The 19,783-nt window shown below is 41.9% G+C and overlaps 2 protein-coding genes across 10 annotated transcripts in view; both read left to right on the top strand.

The window, feature by feature from the left end:
* The window catches only part of LOC6541598 (CUGBP Elav-like family member 2), a 53,159-nt gene extending 39,344 nt beyond the window's left edge, over positions 1-13,815 (top strand). For 6 of the 9 annotated variants that reach the window (XM_026979726.1, XM_015159444.2, XM_026979725.1 and 3 more), the window contains 5 exons: positions 1,866-2,044; positions 5,538-6,018; positions 9,647-10,114; positions 12,051-12,191; positions 12,502-13,815. In XM_026979726.1, coding sequence (XP_026835527.1) covers positions 1,866-2,044; positions 5,538-6,018; positions 9,647-10,114; positions 12,051-12,191; positions 12,502-12,773 — 1,541 coding nt within the window. In that variant the 3' untranslated portion in view covers positions 12,774-13,815. Of the gene's footprint in view, positions 1-1,865; positions 2,045-5,537; positions 6,019-9,646; positions 10,115-12,050; positions 12,192-12,501 lie in introns of those variants that run through there. The other 3 variants (XM_015159441.2, XM_015159442.2, XM_015159443.2) reach the window with 3 other exon arrangements.
* A 929-nt stretch (positions 13,816-14,744) lies between these two features.
* LOC6543239 (polycystic kidney disease 2-like 2 protein) lies at positions 14,745-17,950 on the top strand. The gene is made up of 9 exons (XM_001969709.3): positions 14,745-15,462; positions 15,531-15,994; positions 16,084-16,475; positions 16,527-16,758; positions 16,827-17,054; positions 17,113-17,355; positions 17,414-17,661; positions 17,721-17,771; positions 17,824-17,950. Exons 1-9 carry the CDS (start codon positions 14,745-14,747, stop codon positions 17,930-17,932), a joined length of 2,685 nt encoding a protein of 894 aa, XP_001969745.1. The 3' UTR covers positions 17,933-17,950.
* The last annotated feature ends 1,833 nt before the right edge of the window (positions 17,951-19,783 follow it).

Genomic DNA, 19,783 nt, shown 5'->3' with positions numbered 1-19,783 from the left:
AATGTTACTTCCTGTGTCACACCTGAACTAACCTCAAATAAATTTTCCACATGTGCCGGACAGAGACCAAAAAGTGGGCAAGTGCTGCACGTCGATGTGGTGGATGGCAAATACAACGAGGAAGTACTACAACTTCGTATGTATTTAGCACACCGGAATGCCTTGCACCCTGTTTCGAAAAAAGTTTCATCCACACCCACCCACAGATAACACCCATTTCCAACGCCCCCTTGGGCGGCTTGAGTGCGTTCTGAGTGCCTTGGCTGGGGGGGGGGTCTCCAAGGATCACCATCACCTTCTCCGATGCCAACTCCAGGCGAAAGCAACAATTTCCAATCACTTCCCTTGCAGCGACACCATTTTCTATATTTATACTTTACGATGCCAAGTGGGCCATGGTGGAACTCGCTTCAGCCTGAAATAAAATATCATTACCAGGAAATCCACGATCGATATACAAATTTCGCTCTCACCAACTTCGGTAAAATAACAATAATTTTAATTTTGTAATATTTTAAATTCATATTTTACGCATTTGAAAATGCCTTATGTGCCATTTGTTTCCCCTAACAACCTGCAATTTTGGTCCACCCTATTCCAAGTTACGGCATCCAAAAGTGGCTTGAACGCACGCTTTGTTTGCTTAGTGTGTGCTGTCTCTGGTAAACTTTAAGCCAAGATAGGGCAGTTGGTGGAAGGCAGAAGTGTGTGCTCGAAAGTGTTGCAGAATGAAAAGTTCCTCTTTCTTATTGCTGCAGTTCCCCAGTTCTTGTTGCATTGATTCGATTTGTTGCGATTGCGTTTTTAGTCTTTTGCATGTGCGCTCCCAAAAAAGTTTTGCAACGCCCCCTCCTCACATGGGGACCAAGATAAAGCATAACAATTGCCATGCACAAAAACTTTTCCCTTACAAATGTTCTCGTTTCGATGAGGGGAGAGATCTCAAATCTATGGGAAGACCAAAGGCGAAAGCGATTTATTGGAGCAGTTTAAAGTTGCCTCGCCTTCACTGGTCCCAGCTGCTTACAAAGTTGTTCCCTGATTAATTGCAACTCTCTCGCACCAAGGGCCCCAAAAGAAATATCCCAAAATATCACTCATTCGCCGGGTGTTGCACAATTTAGGTTAAATACCCGCTGACCGATCGTTAAATTGGAGCCCACACGAACACTCATTAAGGAATTTAAGCGTCAGCTAAGAGTTCATAAAAAATCCACCAAACATGTGGTTACCTGTTGTAGGTTAAAGGAAGTCAGTGATGTTGCAATTTGGCCATATATCAGCTGTTATTTTACACCATAAGCAGCCATTACGCTAGAAATTATTGTAGCTTTTACTAGTGACCACTCTAAGAATATTTTTTAAATATTTTTAAATAGATAGCTCTTTAAAACATTCGTTTCGACCTTAAAATCTGTCTGGAAAACTGCTGTTTTTTCATTCATATGTCATTTTGAGCTACACAAAAGCCTTAAAGCTGTTAAGCCCCACAAACATGTACTCATTTCGCGGTTTTAATGACATTTTTATGGTGACCATTACGTTTGCAACTCTCCCAGTCAGTCAGTCAGTACGTTAGTAAATCAGTCAGCAGCCTCAGTTGGCAGAGCATTTTTACGGCTCTGAATGAAGCACCGTGCAGGGCGTCATAGTAGTTCGTGCCACATGGGCAACCTACTCAGCTGGAGCCTTTAAGCCAAATGTTTGTGGTTGGATGGCCCCTTGACCCGCTCTCGCCCAAACACAATTGTTATTTATGCTAATTTCACCACTCTACTTCAACCTGCATTTATTTTATGTTTATTTCTGTAAGCATTCACTGAAAACCCACTTTCATTTCGCATTTTCCGCTGATGTATTTCCAGAACGCAAACTTTTTGTTGGCATGCTGAACAAAAAGTACACCGAGGCCGATGTGAGGCAACTCTTCACGGGCCACGGCACCATCGAGGAGTGCACGGTGCTCCGGGATCAGGCTGGTCAGAGCAAGGGCTGCGCCTTCGTCACATTCGCCACCAAGCAGAACGCCATCGGAGCTATCAAGGTAAGCTCTAAAAATGAACACAAAAAAGCGATTAATATCGAGTCACTAAGCTGTAAGGGAACCAATAGGAAATCCGCTTTAAGTTGTCTAAAATTAGACCCTTAAATATAAAATAAGAACCGATAACCTTATTAAACTGTACCAGATGGGTTACTAAATAAAGAATAAGTGTTAGAAAAGATGAGCGAATGCGAAACGATGCCATTAAAGTCACTTTGGCTCTTTAAGCGCAGCATTGCTTTTTGGTGCTGTGGCTAGTGTGGGAAAAACTGTCGCAATGATTAATTGCAGCGGCGGCAAGAGTCGCGCATATAAAACACGTTTCTTCACGGCACACATACCAAGGCAGAGTCGCTGCCACGCACACACACATATGCAGGCATACGAGCACAGCTTCATTCCACAATGGCGGCGGCAGCAACAACAAAAGCCGCATGCAACTGCAAACAGGAAGCTGGAACGCAAGCAAGACGCCGCCTCTGGCAGCGGAAGAAGTCAACGGTAATCCTGGCAACCAAGTAACCCCCATCCTGCTTCCACATTCCGCTCCTGCCACGCCCACTTATAAGCAAACACTCACACTCACACTCACACTAGCGCAATGGCAGAGACTAATGCAAGTTTTGTGCCGGAAACAGGCAAAATTACAAACTTCCGACAGCCAAACACAAACACATGCAGGGATGCAGGGAGTGGGGGAAATGAGCGGGGCCGGGAGGGAGAGAGCAGGACAGTCCGAGCATGCTGTCTCTGTCCCGAGTATATTGCACATAATTTGTCGCCTTTTGCAAGATGAATGTTGTTGTGGGCGGACTGCCATTATAAAGCCATACATGCACACCACAGCACACAGAAACACAGATACGCCAGCACACACACACAAACACAAACATCAAAGTACGGTCTGAACCGGCTACAACATGCCTCAAGGATATTTTCCAATGCCTCTCGAATATACTTGATAGACCGGCAGACGCCATAATAGAACTTATAATTTCGTAGCTGGAATGATTAGGCAGTTCTGTCAGTTGGCTTACTTGAACCAGAAATGCTCATTTCCCATTAAACCGATCAGATCATTTATTGCAGTATTTAGTAAGGAACACAAATGTAGCTGATAAGCCCATTTCCTTCACCGCGGTTACCACTGTACCCTTACATGTGTGAGTGCCAGCGATTTTAATGCATTTGAAGTCAAATTACGGGATGCTGGGCACGCACACGCCAGCAATAAGCTGGGGCCAAGTGGTCCAAGGATTCGAGGCAGGAGGAGCCTGTCCAGGAGCAAATGATTTGGATCGACGCAGTGAAGCAAGGGTTGCAAAGTCATTGCAAAGTCTATTGACGCCTGAAAGTATGCAGCCCCATGAAATGCAATGCAAAAGCTGTGCAAGTGCCCATCAAAATACGAAGCCCCAAGCCAAAGACGCTCCAGCTGAAGCTGCTGGCAAAGTGCATTTAATATTAATGTGCCATGTTTATAGCCCTGCAATTCATTCTCGGCTTCTGCCCCACCATTAAGTCTCTTTTTCTTTACAAAAACCCAAATGAAAGCAAAAAATGCGAGCTAGAATGGGTGGGTGGCCAAATGATGATAGCATTTTTCAACGCATGCAGATTTTATTTTTCGCATTCGTCTCGCTAATTTGTCAAGTGGTTGACGCTGAGTTCTGGCCAACTTGGGAGTGCGGTCTAGTCTCCAGTGCCCACTGTTGCCCAACGGGTCATTTAACCCGTTTTTTGCTGCTCCGGGGGAAGTGAAATGTTAGGCCAAGCTGTGAAAAATGACTGAGGATTAGTAGGTGACTTGGGAATGTTCCAAGTAGAAATGTTTTAAAAATTAAGTGCTTTTAAGAAGCTAGGTTGGAGCAACAAGAAGAACATTTTTAGGAAATATATAAACCTTTGACATTAATCGTTTACATTGGAGACAATGCCATTGGTCGATTTACCAATTTATTTAACATAAATATTAACATAAGGCATCGTAATCGACATCTTTCTAAGTTAAATCAAGAAAATAAGCCTCTGTGAAAATAAGAACAATAACAATACCATTACAATAAAATGCTCAGTAGTCAATCGACTGGAATTAAATTAAGTTCTGATAAAATCCCTAAACATATACTTCGCTCAGGTTTCCTTGATGCAAAACCACAAGGACTTCTATACAAGCGCCACCCACAAATTCGCGGCATCTAGAGGTCGAAAACAGTTTTGATAAGTTTTATGGCAGCGGCAAGTCGACTTACAGCATTAGAATAATGACGCGCACTTAAGCCGCCTCCGCATGTCCACCCGACCATCAAACCACCCAGTCATCCAACCACCCATCCAACCATAGTCACCCAACATCATACCCCCCAGATAGTTTAGGCCACACAGCCATTTGTCCGCTTAGGCGACTTAATTTACACCTTTCTGCTAAGCCCGAAAACAAACAAAATGGCGCGGGAACGGGATTGGAAATGGGAATGGGAATGGGGCCGAGAAACGGGGAGGCTGGCAACTCTGGGCGCGTCACGAAAACCAGGCCAAACATTTAGCGAAGGCATTTAGGCTGTGGTCTGATGAGGGGCTGCCGGGCACTGGGGCGTTGGAGGGGGGGTTTGGCATGCCACTTTACTTATTTTCCGGTTTATGTAGACTTTATCATTGAAACTCAGCCGGGGCCATGGCGACCCGGGCCGAAACTTCCGCTCAATTGTGGCGGCGGTGGCAACTCTGGCCTGCATCCTATCCTGCGTCCCATTCGCCTGTATCGTGGCAGCCACCAGAAGTGCTCTTTAATTACATTGGCTATAATTCTTGCGGCTCTGGCGCGACTTTTATGGCCGGCGCATTGTTTTGCCCCACCCCGTTCTCCACCCCATCCAGGCATCGCGACACTGCTGCTCTTGGCTACAAAGTAATTAGGGAAATTTCCGAGTTTTTAAACAGGTCGCCATGGCTGCACAGTTGAAGCTGAGTTTCCCACAGAGTGGGGTGGCTGGATTTTTGGCCTGTACCTAGACTCATAAAAATTAAAAACTAGCTTTGAAAGTAAATGTGATCATTAGGCAAAAAACTTCAATCGCGTTGCTGAATCCGACTAAATTTATACAACCATGAAGAACGCCAATACAAAATATTAGCAATATTATAAGACTAGGTTTTAAAGTGCACTAATAAACAACACATAGTGACTAAAACGCTGCTCTTTTGGTGCCAACGCTGCGTATTAGTAATACAAATAAACAAACGTTATGTATACGCCAGGTGTGCACTATAAAAACTTTGAAACCTTAAATAACAAGTTGTACAGGGATGCTCAATTCAGCCAAAAAACCTTTCAGCCAAAACAATTTTTAGCTAAATGAAACAGCCCGAAACTAGTCAGCTATTTGTGGGGACGCCACGAAATGGTTTTGCCCGGATTTTGACAATTATATATTCGTTGTCCAGCTGTAGCAATTTGTTATTAACTATTGTGATTTTTTCTTATCCGTTTCAGGCCCTCCATCAGAGTCAGACCATGGAGGGCTGTTCAGCTCCGCTGGTTGTGAAATTCGCGGACACGCAGAAGGAAAAGGACCAAAAGAAGATGCAGCAGATTCACGCATTCTGTGGCATCAATACGCCGAGCGGTGCGACAGCAGGTGCGACCACGCCCACCATTAATGCCGCAACGGCTCTAATAGCCGCTCCGTCCTCGGCGGGTCGTCCCAATCCGTCGATGGCGGCCGCATTGGCCGCAGTGCCTCAGGTTCAGCAGGCTGGTTCTGCAGCAACGGCACCAACCACCCTCGTTCCCCTGAACTCCACCACCGCCCTCAGTGCGTCCTTGGCCCCCAATCTGCTCGCCACCAACGCCGCCCACCAGGGGGCGGCAGCAGCGGCCGCCTATTTGGGGGCGGATCCCGCTGCGACGGCCCACCTTCAGCTGTACCACCAACTTCACGGATACGGACTGAGTCCGGGACACTATCTGCCAGGTGAGTGGATTCCGCGAAAAAATGTTCCAGCCTAGGTTAATCCGTTAGGACTCGGCCTTCTAGTCAACCCCAAAGACTCTTCTCCCATCCCCAAAAACACCCTTGAAACCAGTCAAAATGAATCGGATTCGATCAGTTTTAGTCACAGCCACAGAATAAATCCAAAGCCTTGCATCTTCCTTTCTTTAAACCTCGCTCTCTATCCGTAACTATTCATTCAATCTGTCCTCGTTTCCTGCACACATCTGCTCGTTGTCTACTACGTGTGTTCTACTCTTTGTTTATCCCTAATTTTTCCAATCGCGCACTTTATATGTGTTTTTATTGCAACCCAACGGGATAGAGCACTTTAAATTGCAAGTTCTTCGATTCAAAATATTTCCTATGGCTTCTGAGAAAAATTTGAATGAGCAGCCTGTTAATTATTATACATATGTGTGGTATTCTATGTGTGTGTAATAATATTGTGTAAAGCTTGCAAAAATATTAACCTCCAAAGTGTTTACATTCACAAAAAATATAAGAACTCGCATTAAAAGATCACTAAACATTATTAAATCCACTTTATTGGGTTATAACTAACTGAAAGGGAAACAAAACTTGATCTCTTATTTAAGTATGTAGCATATCAATCTTTTAAGCTGAAAATAAAGCTTAGTTGAACATTCAAAAAGTTAAAAATGTTGTAGCCTACAAAATAAACGACATTCATAATCCGCAAGCTTAGTTTGCTCAACAAGGTTAAAATCACTCCGCTTTTTTCGCCCCCAACTAAATTTATAAGATTTACAGGAAAAAAACAAAGGGGAAGTGTAGCAGAAGAGAATTCAGCAACAACTGTCAAATAATTAATTTCAATTTAAGCAACAAAATTTGCATAAATGCAGCCGAAAGAGACGGAAGGCAAAGTAAACCGGAAAAGTTGGGAGTTCAGAGTTGGGAAGGAAAGGATAGGCGGCCCAGCTCTTCAGTTGCCTGATGAATAAAACAAAAACATTGTAATAGGATTAAAAGGTGGACAACGACAATGACGAGATGACACGATGATGGGGATGATGGGCCCAGACGGGCTTCCAGATTTCTGGCGTCCATGCAAACGTGTTGCATATGCAACGCCGCTTCATTAGAATGACCGACGTGCCACGCCCACCCCGCCCCCTGGCCAGTCTCGACGGGAACGTGGACATTTTGCGCATAACAAATCAAGCTCGAGAGCTTGAACAAACAGCAAAAGCCAGCGGCGAGGGGAAAAAATGAAATAAAAGGGGAATCACAGACAACCAAATGTTGAGCGGCGCGTGATGTAATCGCACAAAGCGCAAAAAATCTGCCACTGAAATTTGAGGGGGACTTTGAGGTGGACGAGATTCCCTAACAAAAATAGAGTGTACAAGTGTCGAATTTATATTCGACCGTTTTAGGGCTAAATCAATATATTTCAGGAACATCCCTGCTCATACTTACATTAAGTTATGAGATGTTTTAATAGCTGGACTTGGGCTCAAATTGAAAGCTAATTAGCAATAATATATATTGAAATAGATGGCTTCAAATGGTAGACCAGAAAAGTCGAAGGCCATCCCATAGCTGACACATCCATCAAAGAAACAGGATATGCGAAAGGGCATCGGACTGGGGAAAAGTGACAAAAGAAGGAGGAGGCGATGTCCTCCGATGGACGCCAGTAACCGTAAGCGGACAGTGGGGGCAACTGCTGGGCAGTTAGGGGAACTTAGAGCGACGACGTATGCCACTTGAATAACAAATGACGTTTTTAAATGCCACATCCAGGAGCTAGACGCTGGTCGAAGGGGTCAGAAAGGACTCGACGACTCCGCACTGTGATGGCCAGCAAATGCAGGGAACGTGTCCTGTGCGCTCCTTATTTTCCTTATTTTTTCTGTATTTAAGTGCCGAATGAAACCGTTAAGTGGATGCGGCAGACCCTTAAACGTTTGTTGATTTGACCACTTTCGGCAAGCCGGAGATTGTAGAAAACATTATTTAATTGTGTCTTCTAGTAAATACCTATTATTTGTGGGCTGAAAAGCCAAGAAAAATGCGTGGAAATTTTGAAATACATTTCGAACCACAACCTAACTTGGTCACAAATAAGTAAACAAAGCCATGTTTAAAGTTTTGAAGACATACTTAGCTGAGAGAAAACACAAAGGAAATACCGAAAAAAAGCGCCTTCGTCTACCGTTTTCCCTGCTTTTCTTTGCCCATTTTCCGACTTGCAATTTTTATAAGACTTTGCCAAAGGCCCCAAGGGCATAAGGCACCATCAAAGGTGGCCGAAAGAAAGGGCGTCACATATATACATACATAGTGTATGGCAAAAGAGACTGCCCCAATAGCCCGAGGTCTGGCAGGTAAACAAATGCAATTCCAATGTGGCAACAGCAACAACCTGAAGTTATCCGCAGGTGAGAACACTTAAAGTTTTATTATGCCCACAAAAGCGGGAGCTGCCTGAAGGGGGCGTGGCACCCAGGAATGAGAAAACTATGCACCAACACACACACCCACACACACACAGAATATAAAACCATCTACTGGCAGCTCATTCAAAGCGAGGAAGCAATTTGAAAAATATTCCTTAAATATGCTAGACAATGCCCGGCTCCTTATGTGAATGTCTGTGCTCATCTGTATCCCTCGCACACATACCACACCTGCCTGCTCCCTCTATACCCCCCCCCCCCCCTCACCCCTCCCTCTTCTCTCTCTCTTTTTCCGTCTCTGTGTGTTTTTAGGATTCTTGTTTTGTGTAGAACAGCTTTCAATCTTTTGCCAGCGCCGCCAAGTATGCAATATAAAAGAATAACTGAAGCCGGAAATGGGAAACGGAGTATTTTTCATTTCCTGTTTCCTTCCGCTAGCGTTCTTAGAATCTTAATTACTTTATGCAATTAATATACATCATTTTATAGTTTATGTCTAACTGCATTCGATTGAACTGAATTTATGTCTTTGCATTTATATGTTTGATTTTGATTACTATTTATTGATGATTTTTAATTTATACCTACGTATTTATTGCATCTTCGTTTTTCTAAATTGATTTCCTATTTTTGGTTTTTATCTTTTACAATACACAATTGAAATTACAAAATTGAAATTTTATTATTTGAACTCTTCTATTTCTGAACTATTTTCATTATTATTGCTGTTCAGTTTTACTTTTTAATTTAAATTTTTTAGTTTATATTCATATTCCCATTTTCATTTTGTTTTTGTTTCTCCCTCCCCTCTTTGTTTACTTTCATGTTTCGTTAATTTTTTAATTCCTATTTGTTTTGATTTGTATGTATTTACATGAATTAAAACGCAAAAAAACAAAACCAAAAAATTAAATCAAAATTAATTTTTTATAATTTTTTTGTATATGTAAATAATCCAATTGGGTGTGTGTTTTCTTCTATGTTTTTTATATATAAATATTCGTTGAACATTATTTGGTATGTCTATGATTGACTCTGTGGTCATGTACAAAAAAAAAAAAACAAAAAAAACAAAACAATCAATCAACTCAATCAACCAACTCAACCAAAACCTTAAACCATAAACCAACCAACTCAAACTGTACAAAAACAAAACAAAAAAAATAACTATGGAAAATCAGGACTAAATTTCCACCACCCACCGGAAAACAGTGCCCACCACAGCCAGCACAGTCCCAGCATCGGCGCCGCATCAGCAGCATCTCTATCGGCTGCAGCAGCCACAGCAGCATCTAACCCACTTGGCGGCGCACCACCACCCACACCCACACCAACACCCACAAGTGCCGCCGGGCATGCTGCTGGCGCTGGACTGCTCGCCGCTCCATCCATGTCTATGCAGAATCTGGTAACCCTACTAGCCACGCCCTCCGCCCACCACCAGCTGTCCCTCCACCACAGCAGCAGCAGCGGCCACAACAACAGCAGCAGCGCCACCAGCGGCCTCCACAACCAGCGGCTGACCTTCGCGGCCGCCCCCCCACCACCATCCATCGCGACCCCCTACAACATGCCGCAGCTAATCGGTCACTCGGCCACGCCCACTCAGCAGGGGGGCGGCGGCCAACCGCTGACCTTCAATGCGCTGTGTAAGTAGATCATTTAAGAGGGTTGCAAGACATATGATTTGAAGACAGTTTAGTTATTAAATCATTTCTAAATTGTAGATCATTGCACAGATTTGATTTCAACTTTCCCAGAAAGATACCTAAAGATACCTATTTTAATGAATTATTGATGGAATACTTTAAACAAAATTTTAAAATCACATTTTTCGGCAATGTTAATAGATTTAATAATTAAAGAAAGGGGTCTCGAAAAATTAAAATTTTAGGAATTCAAAGAAGTGTGCAAATATATATCACTCACTATGTATTGGGTATTGGGATGATCTGTTCTTTTCTTGTATTTGTATGTGTTTCGTACATCTTTTTGTGTTCTTCTGTTCTGTTGTGTATTGTAATCAAAACAGAGAATTGCCTCTGGACCCTAACCACACTAACTAAACGCGGTATTATCCTAAGTAATATAACCCTTCTGCCAACAGCATGAGCCTTCAACCCTGCCCCGCCATGTCCTGTCCTATTTTTAACTAAAGTACTAATTCTACACAAAACTCGTTTTAGTTGATGTTGCAGGTGATTATCTACAATTGCAGAGGCTATAAAATATAGCCATTCCCGTGTCAAAACAAACTACTTTACTTACTCTTTTTCGATCAGTTGATTGCAATTTTCGGCTAAATTTCTGTGTGAAAATTTCTAGCTCAAAATACTCGTTTTACTTGCGATGTTTGTATTTTTACGTTCTGAACATCTCTGTCAATAAGACAAAATATTTTTTTGTTAACTAACAAAGCAAAGTTAAATTGATAAAACAGGAAAATGGTAGGAAACCAGAGCAACCCGTTACTGACAACAATGAATAAATGGCGCTTCATACAATACATTCTTGATTGCGTTGCAAAAAAGGAGCAAAAAATTAGTAAAAAAAACACGAAATCAGAAACATGAAAACAATATAGAAGGGGAAGATTTGCGGAGGAGTATGCATAAAATTGACTTGTAGCAGGAATATCATATTAAGTAACAAAGTAAAAAGCTTTTAAAGAAATGTAGAGATTTTATATGATATCTCTTCAAAATATTTAAAACAAAGTGGACGTTCTTATAGTAGTCAAATTTAAATGCTGGAGCTTACATACGCTCAAATCCAAATTGGTAGACTTGCACAAGAATTCAAGTATTAAGTAATAAATTTGGGAGCATTTTTTACATTGCCGACTGCAATTAGCTTTTCAATTAGCAACTTTTATGGATTTATAAATTTGTTCTATTTATTTACACACCGAATGGGAAATAATGCAAAGCTCTCGTTTGCTACAAAAAATTCCATCACCAAATGCAATAAAATAAAATTAAGAACCAAAAGAAAGTAATAAATTTGTTGTAGATTATGCAAAAAGAACAACCACTTTGGGCAATGCACAAAGCGAACTGCTGGGGCGCCTCAAAATTGTTGTTTTTCATGGCCCGGCAGGCTCAATTAAAAAACAGGCGCCACGCGGGGAGACCCGAACAACAAAGGCTAACCAATTTTTCCCTGATACACAAACAAAAGGGAAAAAATAAAATAATATTTAATAATGAAAGGACGAGAGCCACAAAAAGGGCATAAAAAATAGCATGAAATGCCTGAGCACAATGTGTGAGAAGGAACACTAAAAATAATCATAAATAAAGGAGCGAGATCTCATATGCGTTAAGTCAACTCGGGTTCGTTTATTGTTCAGATATGATTCTCGTGCATATTTGCATACATATTTCTCTGCGTGTATCTCTGTGTCCCACTGTATGTGTGTGTGTATGTATGTGTATGTGTTTGTTCATGTCCCTCCTTGTAAGTGTTTGTTTGTGGAAAAGCCGTTCTGTGGGAAAACGAAATAACTGTTTACACACTTATTTTCAGTTGTTCAAGGTAAATATTTGTAGGCAATAATTTTAATTGATTCGTCCAACATTTTAGGGCCTCCAAATGCCGCTGACCCCTATTCATCCCCCCTGAGCGGACTGACAAATGGAGCCGCCTACGGAGCCGCATCTCAACCTCTGACCGCCAGCGCCCTTCAAGCGGCAGCTGCCGGCGTGACTGGCAAGCAGATCGAGGGTAAGGTTCAATTACGGAGAACACTTTTGATTGGTACTGCAAATATCTGCACAGGGCACCTTTTTCCAACGAGAAATGTAGGGCCACAAAAATGATATGCTCTTACAAATATTTATAAAGCAGCACTGCAGTTTAATTTATGTTCAACGGATTTATCCGTGTTTGCATATTACATTTTTAATCCTTTTTTAAAATTAGCATCATTAAATTTCTGTGAAGATAGCTGTTATCAATTAAAGAAATCTTCTTAACCTAAAACATAGCATGAATGTCCTATTGATACTAAATAAATCTTACTTTCTCCGACCAGGTCCCGATGGCAGCAATCTTTTCATTTATCACCTACCTCAGGAGTTCATTGACACAGATCTCGCGTCGACGTTTCTTCCCTTCGGCAATGTCCTTTCGGCCAAGGTGTTCATCGATAAGCAGACCAACCTGTCGAAGTGCTTCGGCTTTGTGTCCTACGATAATCCACACTCGGCCAACGCGGCCATCCAGGCGATGCATGGCTTTCAGATCGGCGCCAAGCGGCTGAAGGTCCAACTTAAACGTTCCAAGGATGCGGCCAAGCCGTACTAGGCAGCTAAGAACTGGGCTGAAATGGCTTAAATGGGCGTGGCCACGGAGGCACCCAGCACACCAGCAATTCACAAATAATGGAATGAAACTAGTTTAAACAATTGTGCCTTTTAAGCAACGTTCTGAAACCAAAGGACCAATTACAAAAATGTATCTAATAAGCGAACACAAAACTAAAGTTAAATAGAAAGCTTACAAATAAAGCTCTCGAGTGCACAAAAACAAACCGCAAAATCAACCCTACCAAAGAAGTAGCTTAAAAGTTGCATCCCCCTTGTAATCACATTTGCTGAATACCATCAACATTTTCATTAAATCTACCTAACTATTCAACGTGGTCGGCAAACAAATCCTACAGAATAAAATATAGATACATAGAATACAGAAATTGTTAACTGCGTTGTGGCGCCAAAGTATTTTTCAAAGCCAAATAGTTAAGCAAATAGAAGAGAAAAACCAATAATGAAGAGAAAATGTAACTTTTGCACCAACCAAGAGATAAAACTTAGAAAAATAATAACTAGCTAAATTTAAGGAAATAAATATTATAATAAAATGTACCGGGGCGCAATCCAACAAAAAACATTCGAAATTCCGCTCGTAGTGAAACACATTTAAGGGGAAAGCTGAAAATAATTCAACTAAAGTACATTTTTAACAAACATTTTGAAACCCATGTGAAAAAATGAACAAGTAACTAGTTTGTCCAGCTAAATGAAAATAAAGCTGATGAAGCTTAAGCTAAACATTCACTTCTGGTTTAGCTTTTTATTCTTATTTAAACTTATATTTTATTCATTAATAGTTGAAAACTATATATGTAGAGGATATCTTAATGCAAAACAAAATTTTGTCATATTTGTACTTAAATTGTTCTTGATGTTAGAGGGCAGAATTATTTGAATAAAGTCAGACAAATAAAAAGTAAAATGTAATGTAGTCTGTAATTAGTTTAACATTTTACTGAAAGGTATAGAAAACATATAAATAAAGTCAAGCGGTTTCAAAGATTTACAAATAAAATATTATATATTTCAAAACATATCTAACGTCTTTTGACTTTCAAGAAAAGATTATAGATTGGGTTCGTGGAGTCCTTTCTGTCTAATAAGACGATACTGCCAGTAAAAGTGAAGTTCAATACGGTCTAAGAAATGCAGGATTCAGTTAAGATTGTGGAGTCGGCTTGAAGAATCTGAACCTGCATCCTCCCGGAAAAACAAATATGGGCAAGTTGATGGAGAGAGAGAGATCTTATCACTTTTATGCTATTTTACATGCATTCTTTATGCGCCAACTGACAACTCAACTGGCGCTGATAGGTGCGGACCAGAAGGCCAGGATGTTTGAGTGGGTGGAGCAGTGGGTGGGGCTGTGGCTGGGGGAATCCAGCAACGACTGCCATAAATCAAAAGCATCCTGCGCTGGCTGGAGTCCTTAAACTCCATACCACTCCACTTCTTCTCTGCTGCAATTCAAATGTTGGCGTTAACGCATGAAATATGCATATGCTAGGGTCGCCGAATGTGCAGCTGTTGTCTGGATCTTGTTTTTTTCACCTGCTACCTGTGCCGAGTTGGATTAAATATGAATGGCCAGAACTTACGGTAAAATTCATATTTCAGTTATTTATGCTTTCGGATATATTGTGTTTAGTAAATAGTACAATGGCACCGTTAATAACATAACAAGAAAGGAATCAAGCCGAAGTCTACATACCCCTGAAGTAATTAAACGTAACCAAAATCCGCTTTCCATTTTCTTCTATAAAAAACACATTTGGTTGGAAAGTCTTTGTGTACTGTTCTGTTTCTTAGCCAGATCCAAGTAAACATGGCTTAAACTTCAAAACACGTGCCTGTCGTCGGGGTCCCTTCGCAGCATTATTCAGTCTGCCTCAGAACGTGCAACTGGAACGAATATTTTTGTTCATCGAGAAACTTGCAAAGCTAACAACAATTTGTATTGAAAATGGCCCAGCAAGGCCAGGGTGGCAAACCTCCAAGTGGTCCGCCAGGACCTCCTCCACCACGTCCGCCGAAAACGCCTCCGGGCACATCGCCACGTGGAACGCCAACAGCAACCACGACCCCGGGCGATGTGACTCCGGCTAGAGGACCTCCGCCAGCGCCCAAACGCGTATCGATAGGAGTGGGTTCCACGCGTCCTGTTCCGCCGCCAGCAACTGATCCTGCCGGTCCACCACCAGCTGGCGGAAAACCGGTGAAAGACTCTGGTCCCTCGGCATCGTCTAGGCCAAGTCTTCGGGATCCTGGCCCATCGCCCTCCGATAAGCCTTCGACATCTGCAAGGACATCTGTTCGGGAGCCGGCTCCTTCGGCATCTCCCTCTCGTCCCGTTAGCACTCGGGAATCCGGCCGTATAAGCGTTCAGGAAGCTGGAACTTCGACGTCTGCAAAAGTGGTGAAGCTAGCTGCAGCTGAGCCCAGTCCTGCAAAGCCACCAGAGACGGAGAAATTAAGCTTCTTTAAAAGGAAGAAGAAACCCAAAGACTCAGATGCGTCACGGACCCCAGGCCGTGGACATAGGTTGCCTTCGGTAACCGCGGCTTCAGCCCTCCAAAATAGGGCCAAAACCAACCGCATTCTGTACACAACCGATGAGGAGGTACGCGAAGCCCTCGTGGAGTTCTCTGTGTTCATAATTTTTCTGATTCTAACATCTCTGGGTAAGTATAGAGAGCAGAAATTAGAAATTTTTAATTTAGTTTAATTGTGATCCTTGCGTATCTCCAAGTTGTTTTGTCCGTTCGGCATACTTATATGTTTTATTTCAACGACACGATGAAGAGACTATTCACGAATCGGGAAATGGTGGTGGCTCCTTCGGTGACGGTTGGTTTTGAGAAACTTATTACCGTGCCGGATTGGTGGGACTATCTCAAATACAACTTTCTTGTAACACTCCACGGCGATTTGACTTTTATGGATAATCACAATCACACGTCAGAAATCCCAATGCCACCGCCAGTAACTGAAAAATCACCCGAAGATAGTGGGGCGGGATCGCCTGAAAATTCCCCAGAAGTGGGCAGATTGCAAGAGGATTTCCAATATAATGGAAATCCGTACATTGACCTACGGGGGCATGGCAGAGCTAAGCGACAGGCATCCGATGAGTCCAGCGAGGACGGCAGCGAAGATGTATCTCGCGAATATTCAAAACTTGATCCCGCCAACATAAGCGCGCATCATCTGGAGGTGAGCTAAACCATCGAAATCATGGAAATCATCGTATAGTTGGCAATGAGATGTAAATGTGGGGTAAATTTGATATACTTTCCTTGCAGGGGCGCGTCTTCCTATATGAAAACCTGCTCTTGGGACCGCCACGTCTCCGGCAGATTCGAGTGCGAAAGGAAAGCTGCTACGTGAACGACGCCTTTATCCGGTACTTCAACACCTGCTATGCTGCGTATTCCGCCGGAGCCGAGGACCGTAAGGCGACGCACAAGGGTTCCCCGTTCCGGACGATGAACGACCTGGATTCCACGCCCATCTGGACGGTACTGGCCTTCTACCGCACCGGCGGATACACGGTGAACTTGGCCTACGAAAAAGAAACAAATGTGAAGATCATAAACGATCTGAAGGAAGATCACTGGCTGGATCGCGGCTCACGCCTCTGTTTGGTTGAGTTCAATTTGTTTAACGAAAACACGGACATCTTCCAGAGCGTTAAGTAAGTTCAAATGGCAGTGTTCTATGTATATTTTATGTGTTATACTTGTAGGTTGATAGCGGAGATTCCGCCCACGGGTGGTGTTATACCACAAGCCCATCTTCAAACGGTGAAAAAGTACTCCTTCTTTACGGACCGCAGTATGCTCATGACGGTTATCTACATTTTCTGGTATATTATGGTTATTTACTACACCATCTATGAAATCACTGAACTTCGCAAATCTGGAATTAAAATCTACTTCTTTTCGATGCTGAACATTCTCGATTGCGCTATATTACTGGTAAAGTCCTGTCTTTCTTAATACGTTAGTTCCAACCGTCTTAACCTTTAAACTTGTTACTTTTCAAGGGTTGTTACCTAGCCTTAGTGTACAACATCTGGCACAGTTTTAAAGTCATGTCCCTCACTGCCAGAGCCCACACAGATCCCACCTACCAAAGTCTGGACGTTCTATGTTTCTGGAACATCATTTATGTCGATATGATGGCCATTCTGGCCTTTCTTGTGTGGATTAAAATATTCAAGTTCATCAGCTTCAACAAGACACTGGTGCAGTTCACAACAACACTGAAAAGGGTTTGTTCCACAAAAATAAGCCTAGCACTTCATTTCTGATGGGTAAATCTTCTTCTAGTGCTCCAAGGACTTGGCTGGCTTCAGTTTGATGTTCGGCATTGTGTTTTTGGCCTATGCCCAATTGGGCCTACTTCTATTTGGCACTAAGCATCCAGACTTCCGTAACTTTATAACCTCCATCTTGACCATGATAAGGATGATCCTTGGCGACTTTCAGTACAACCTCATTGAGCAAGCGAATCGTGTGCTGGGTCCCATTTATTTCCTCACCTACATCCTGCTTGTGTTCTTCATTTTGTTGGTTGGTTTGGCCAGTTAAACAATAAGTTAGCATAACTGTGAGACTTCTACTTACATAGAACATGTTCCTGGCTATCATCATGGAGACGTACAATACGGTGAAGGGTGAGATCACCCAAGGACGCAGTCACTTGGGATCGTATATCTACAGGAAACTGGCGGGCATGCTCTACTGGATCACCCATTGTGGGCGGAAGAGACGCCCTCATCCTCAAGCGTCTGTAACCGAAGACAAGGATGCGTATCATGATGTGGGCGCTGCGCAGGATGAGGCACATGAAATGCGAAAGCACATGACACCAGCCGAGTAATTTCGCTTTAGTCTTACCCATTTCTTGCCAATCATTGTAACTAACTATATTTTAGGCAACAGTACTTTCAGGATATTCCACAAGGAGAGAACCAGGAGATGGTTCGGTAAGAATCGAATTCTTTTTTCTTGACCTTTCACCAACCAGTTTCATTTTAGTCTCAATAACCGTGTGGGCCTCCTGGAGGAAATTTTGGAAAAGTTGATCAACAACATGGATGACATTCTAAAACGCATCGAGAAAGATCACCATAACAAGAAAAAATAGAATCACCTAATTGCCCAACCGTTGAAACCTTTCCATATTCATTATGATGTTAAATTACGTTGCTTGTAAACTAGCATTAAAACTTAACTGAGATTACCAACCTTTTATAATCATGCACACGCATTTCACCTGGCAAACAATCAAATAAGCGAAAATTAATTAACTTCAGCTCCAGCAACCGAAAACTAAAGCAAAACCGACAAAGCCACAAGAACGGAGCGCTAATCTCTGCCAAATCCGTGACTGCCGTGTACCCTTAACCCCTTGTTGCCCACGTTCGCACGTTTGCACACTTGGCAACAAAGGCGTGATGAATTAAAACATAGGAGAAGGCGTCAGTGTTCTAAGTTAAATCCGATCTATACCCTTAGAAAAACAAATACAAGAATTAATTCTATAATTATTTTAAAGATTTTTAATTTATATCTTAGTATTACTGTGGGCAGACAATTTGTTGCTTAAGAAAGCAGGCTCTTGATAGGAGCAGTAAATAGTACCATTACTAGACTCGTAGATGTAAAAATATAATATATTAAAATGTAATACATTATATGTATATATTGATTTAAAATCACCATCGCATTGTTTTCAGCGGACGAACGATACGGCCATATGGAGCTCATTTTATACAGACATTGCCAGCCTTTGTTTCGCTTTTGTAAATAAAAATTGAAAAGTTGCAATCATTGCACCGGTCAAAGCAAATACACGCAAAAATGAGGATGGGATGAAATGCCATTCAGCAGACAGGTGAAGAGAAGCACTTGAAAGGCCCCAAAAGCCCGTCCCATCCAGACCAGTATGAAGAATCACGGATTGGGAGCACAGGAGCCATAATTACTGATATGCTTTTTACTCACACTCCGATGAGCTCAAAAACAGTTTACATCCTTTATTCACCGGATCGTGCTGATGATGATGAGGATGGCAGCTCTCGTTGTAATGCACAAATATGTCTGCCACTTATGCATTCAATGGGCCTGCAAGCCCCCAAACGGTAGACATCCAACCGAAGCGAAATTTAAAAGTAATTCTGTACCATTCTCGCTTCAATTTCGCTTCATTCGTGCAATTATTTTCAATAGGTACTTTTTTAAAGCATTTTCAAAGTACAACGGCAAACTATATAGACTTTTATCTTTTTGTTATAACGGTTCAGAATTTCATTTAATGGAATATTATTAAGTACTTCTTGAGTTAAGAGTGGTATATATATGTACTACATCCTGATCTTTCGATATGCAAGGACTTGGTCATTTGCAAGGACAATCGGATGATTTTGCGGATAATTTTCCGAAGCTATAATTCAGCAATTAATAAGCTCTTCTGGCCGATGATTTTGTTTGACAAAAGAATAACAGGCAATTAAGTTAACCATAAGTTGGCCACAATTAATTACCTCGATGCATAGTATGGAAAAAATAATTAACTAGTGCTTTTATTTAATGCAGGGAAAACTAATGAGGCATATAATGCCTATCAGGCGTTTTATGCCCGTACTCAATTTAAACCACTGAAATCTCCAGCAAAAGCCTGAAAATATGCTGCACATTTTTTAAAGCTTTTTGAGCTCTGCGTAAAAGTGGTTAATCAATTAAATTGTTCAGATTGAATCAAGACCTTATCAAGGTGGAATAATCTGTTCAGCTGAAATTGTCATATTAATGGCGTTCATTTTTATAGTAGTCCGAATTATCAAAGACATCGCATATATTTTATTTCACTTCATTATAAATTAAACCTATTATCGAAAGGCCTATTTATATTAATAAATTTACTTTTGATTTCTTGTATTTTAACAATAAATAATTTCCAATGCCACTTTGCACACATAATACTCGTTCTTTGTGA

Source organism: Drosophila erecta, unplaced genomic scaffold (assembly GCF_003286155.1).
Source record: "Drosophila erecta strain 14021-0224.00,06,07 unplaced genomic scaffold, DereRS2 tig00000055-arrow-pilon, whole genome shotgun sequence".
NCBI classification, from domain to species: Eukaryota; Metazoa; Arthropoda; class Insecta; order Diptera; family Drosophilidae; genus Drosophila; species Drosophila erecta.
Note: the sequence above shows the minus strand (reverse complement) of the source record. Positions and strands in the feature narration are given on the sequence as shown.

Bases quoted from the DNA above. Each gene is read 5' to 3' on its own strand.
- LOC6543239 (XM_001969709.3), top strand. From the start codon at position 14,745: ATGGCCCAGCAAGGCCAGGGTGGCAAACCTCCAAGTGGTCCGCCAGGA. The intron at 17,356-17,413 runs GTTGGTTTGGCC...CTACTTACATAG, and splicing joins TTGTGTTCTTCATTTTGTTG to AACATGTTCCTGGCTATCAT. The intron at 17,662-17,720 runs GTAATTTCGCTT...ACTATATTTTAG, and splicing joins AAGCACATGACACCAGCCGA to GCAACAGTACTTTCAGGATA.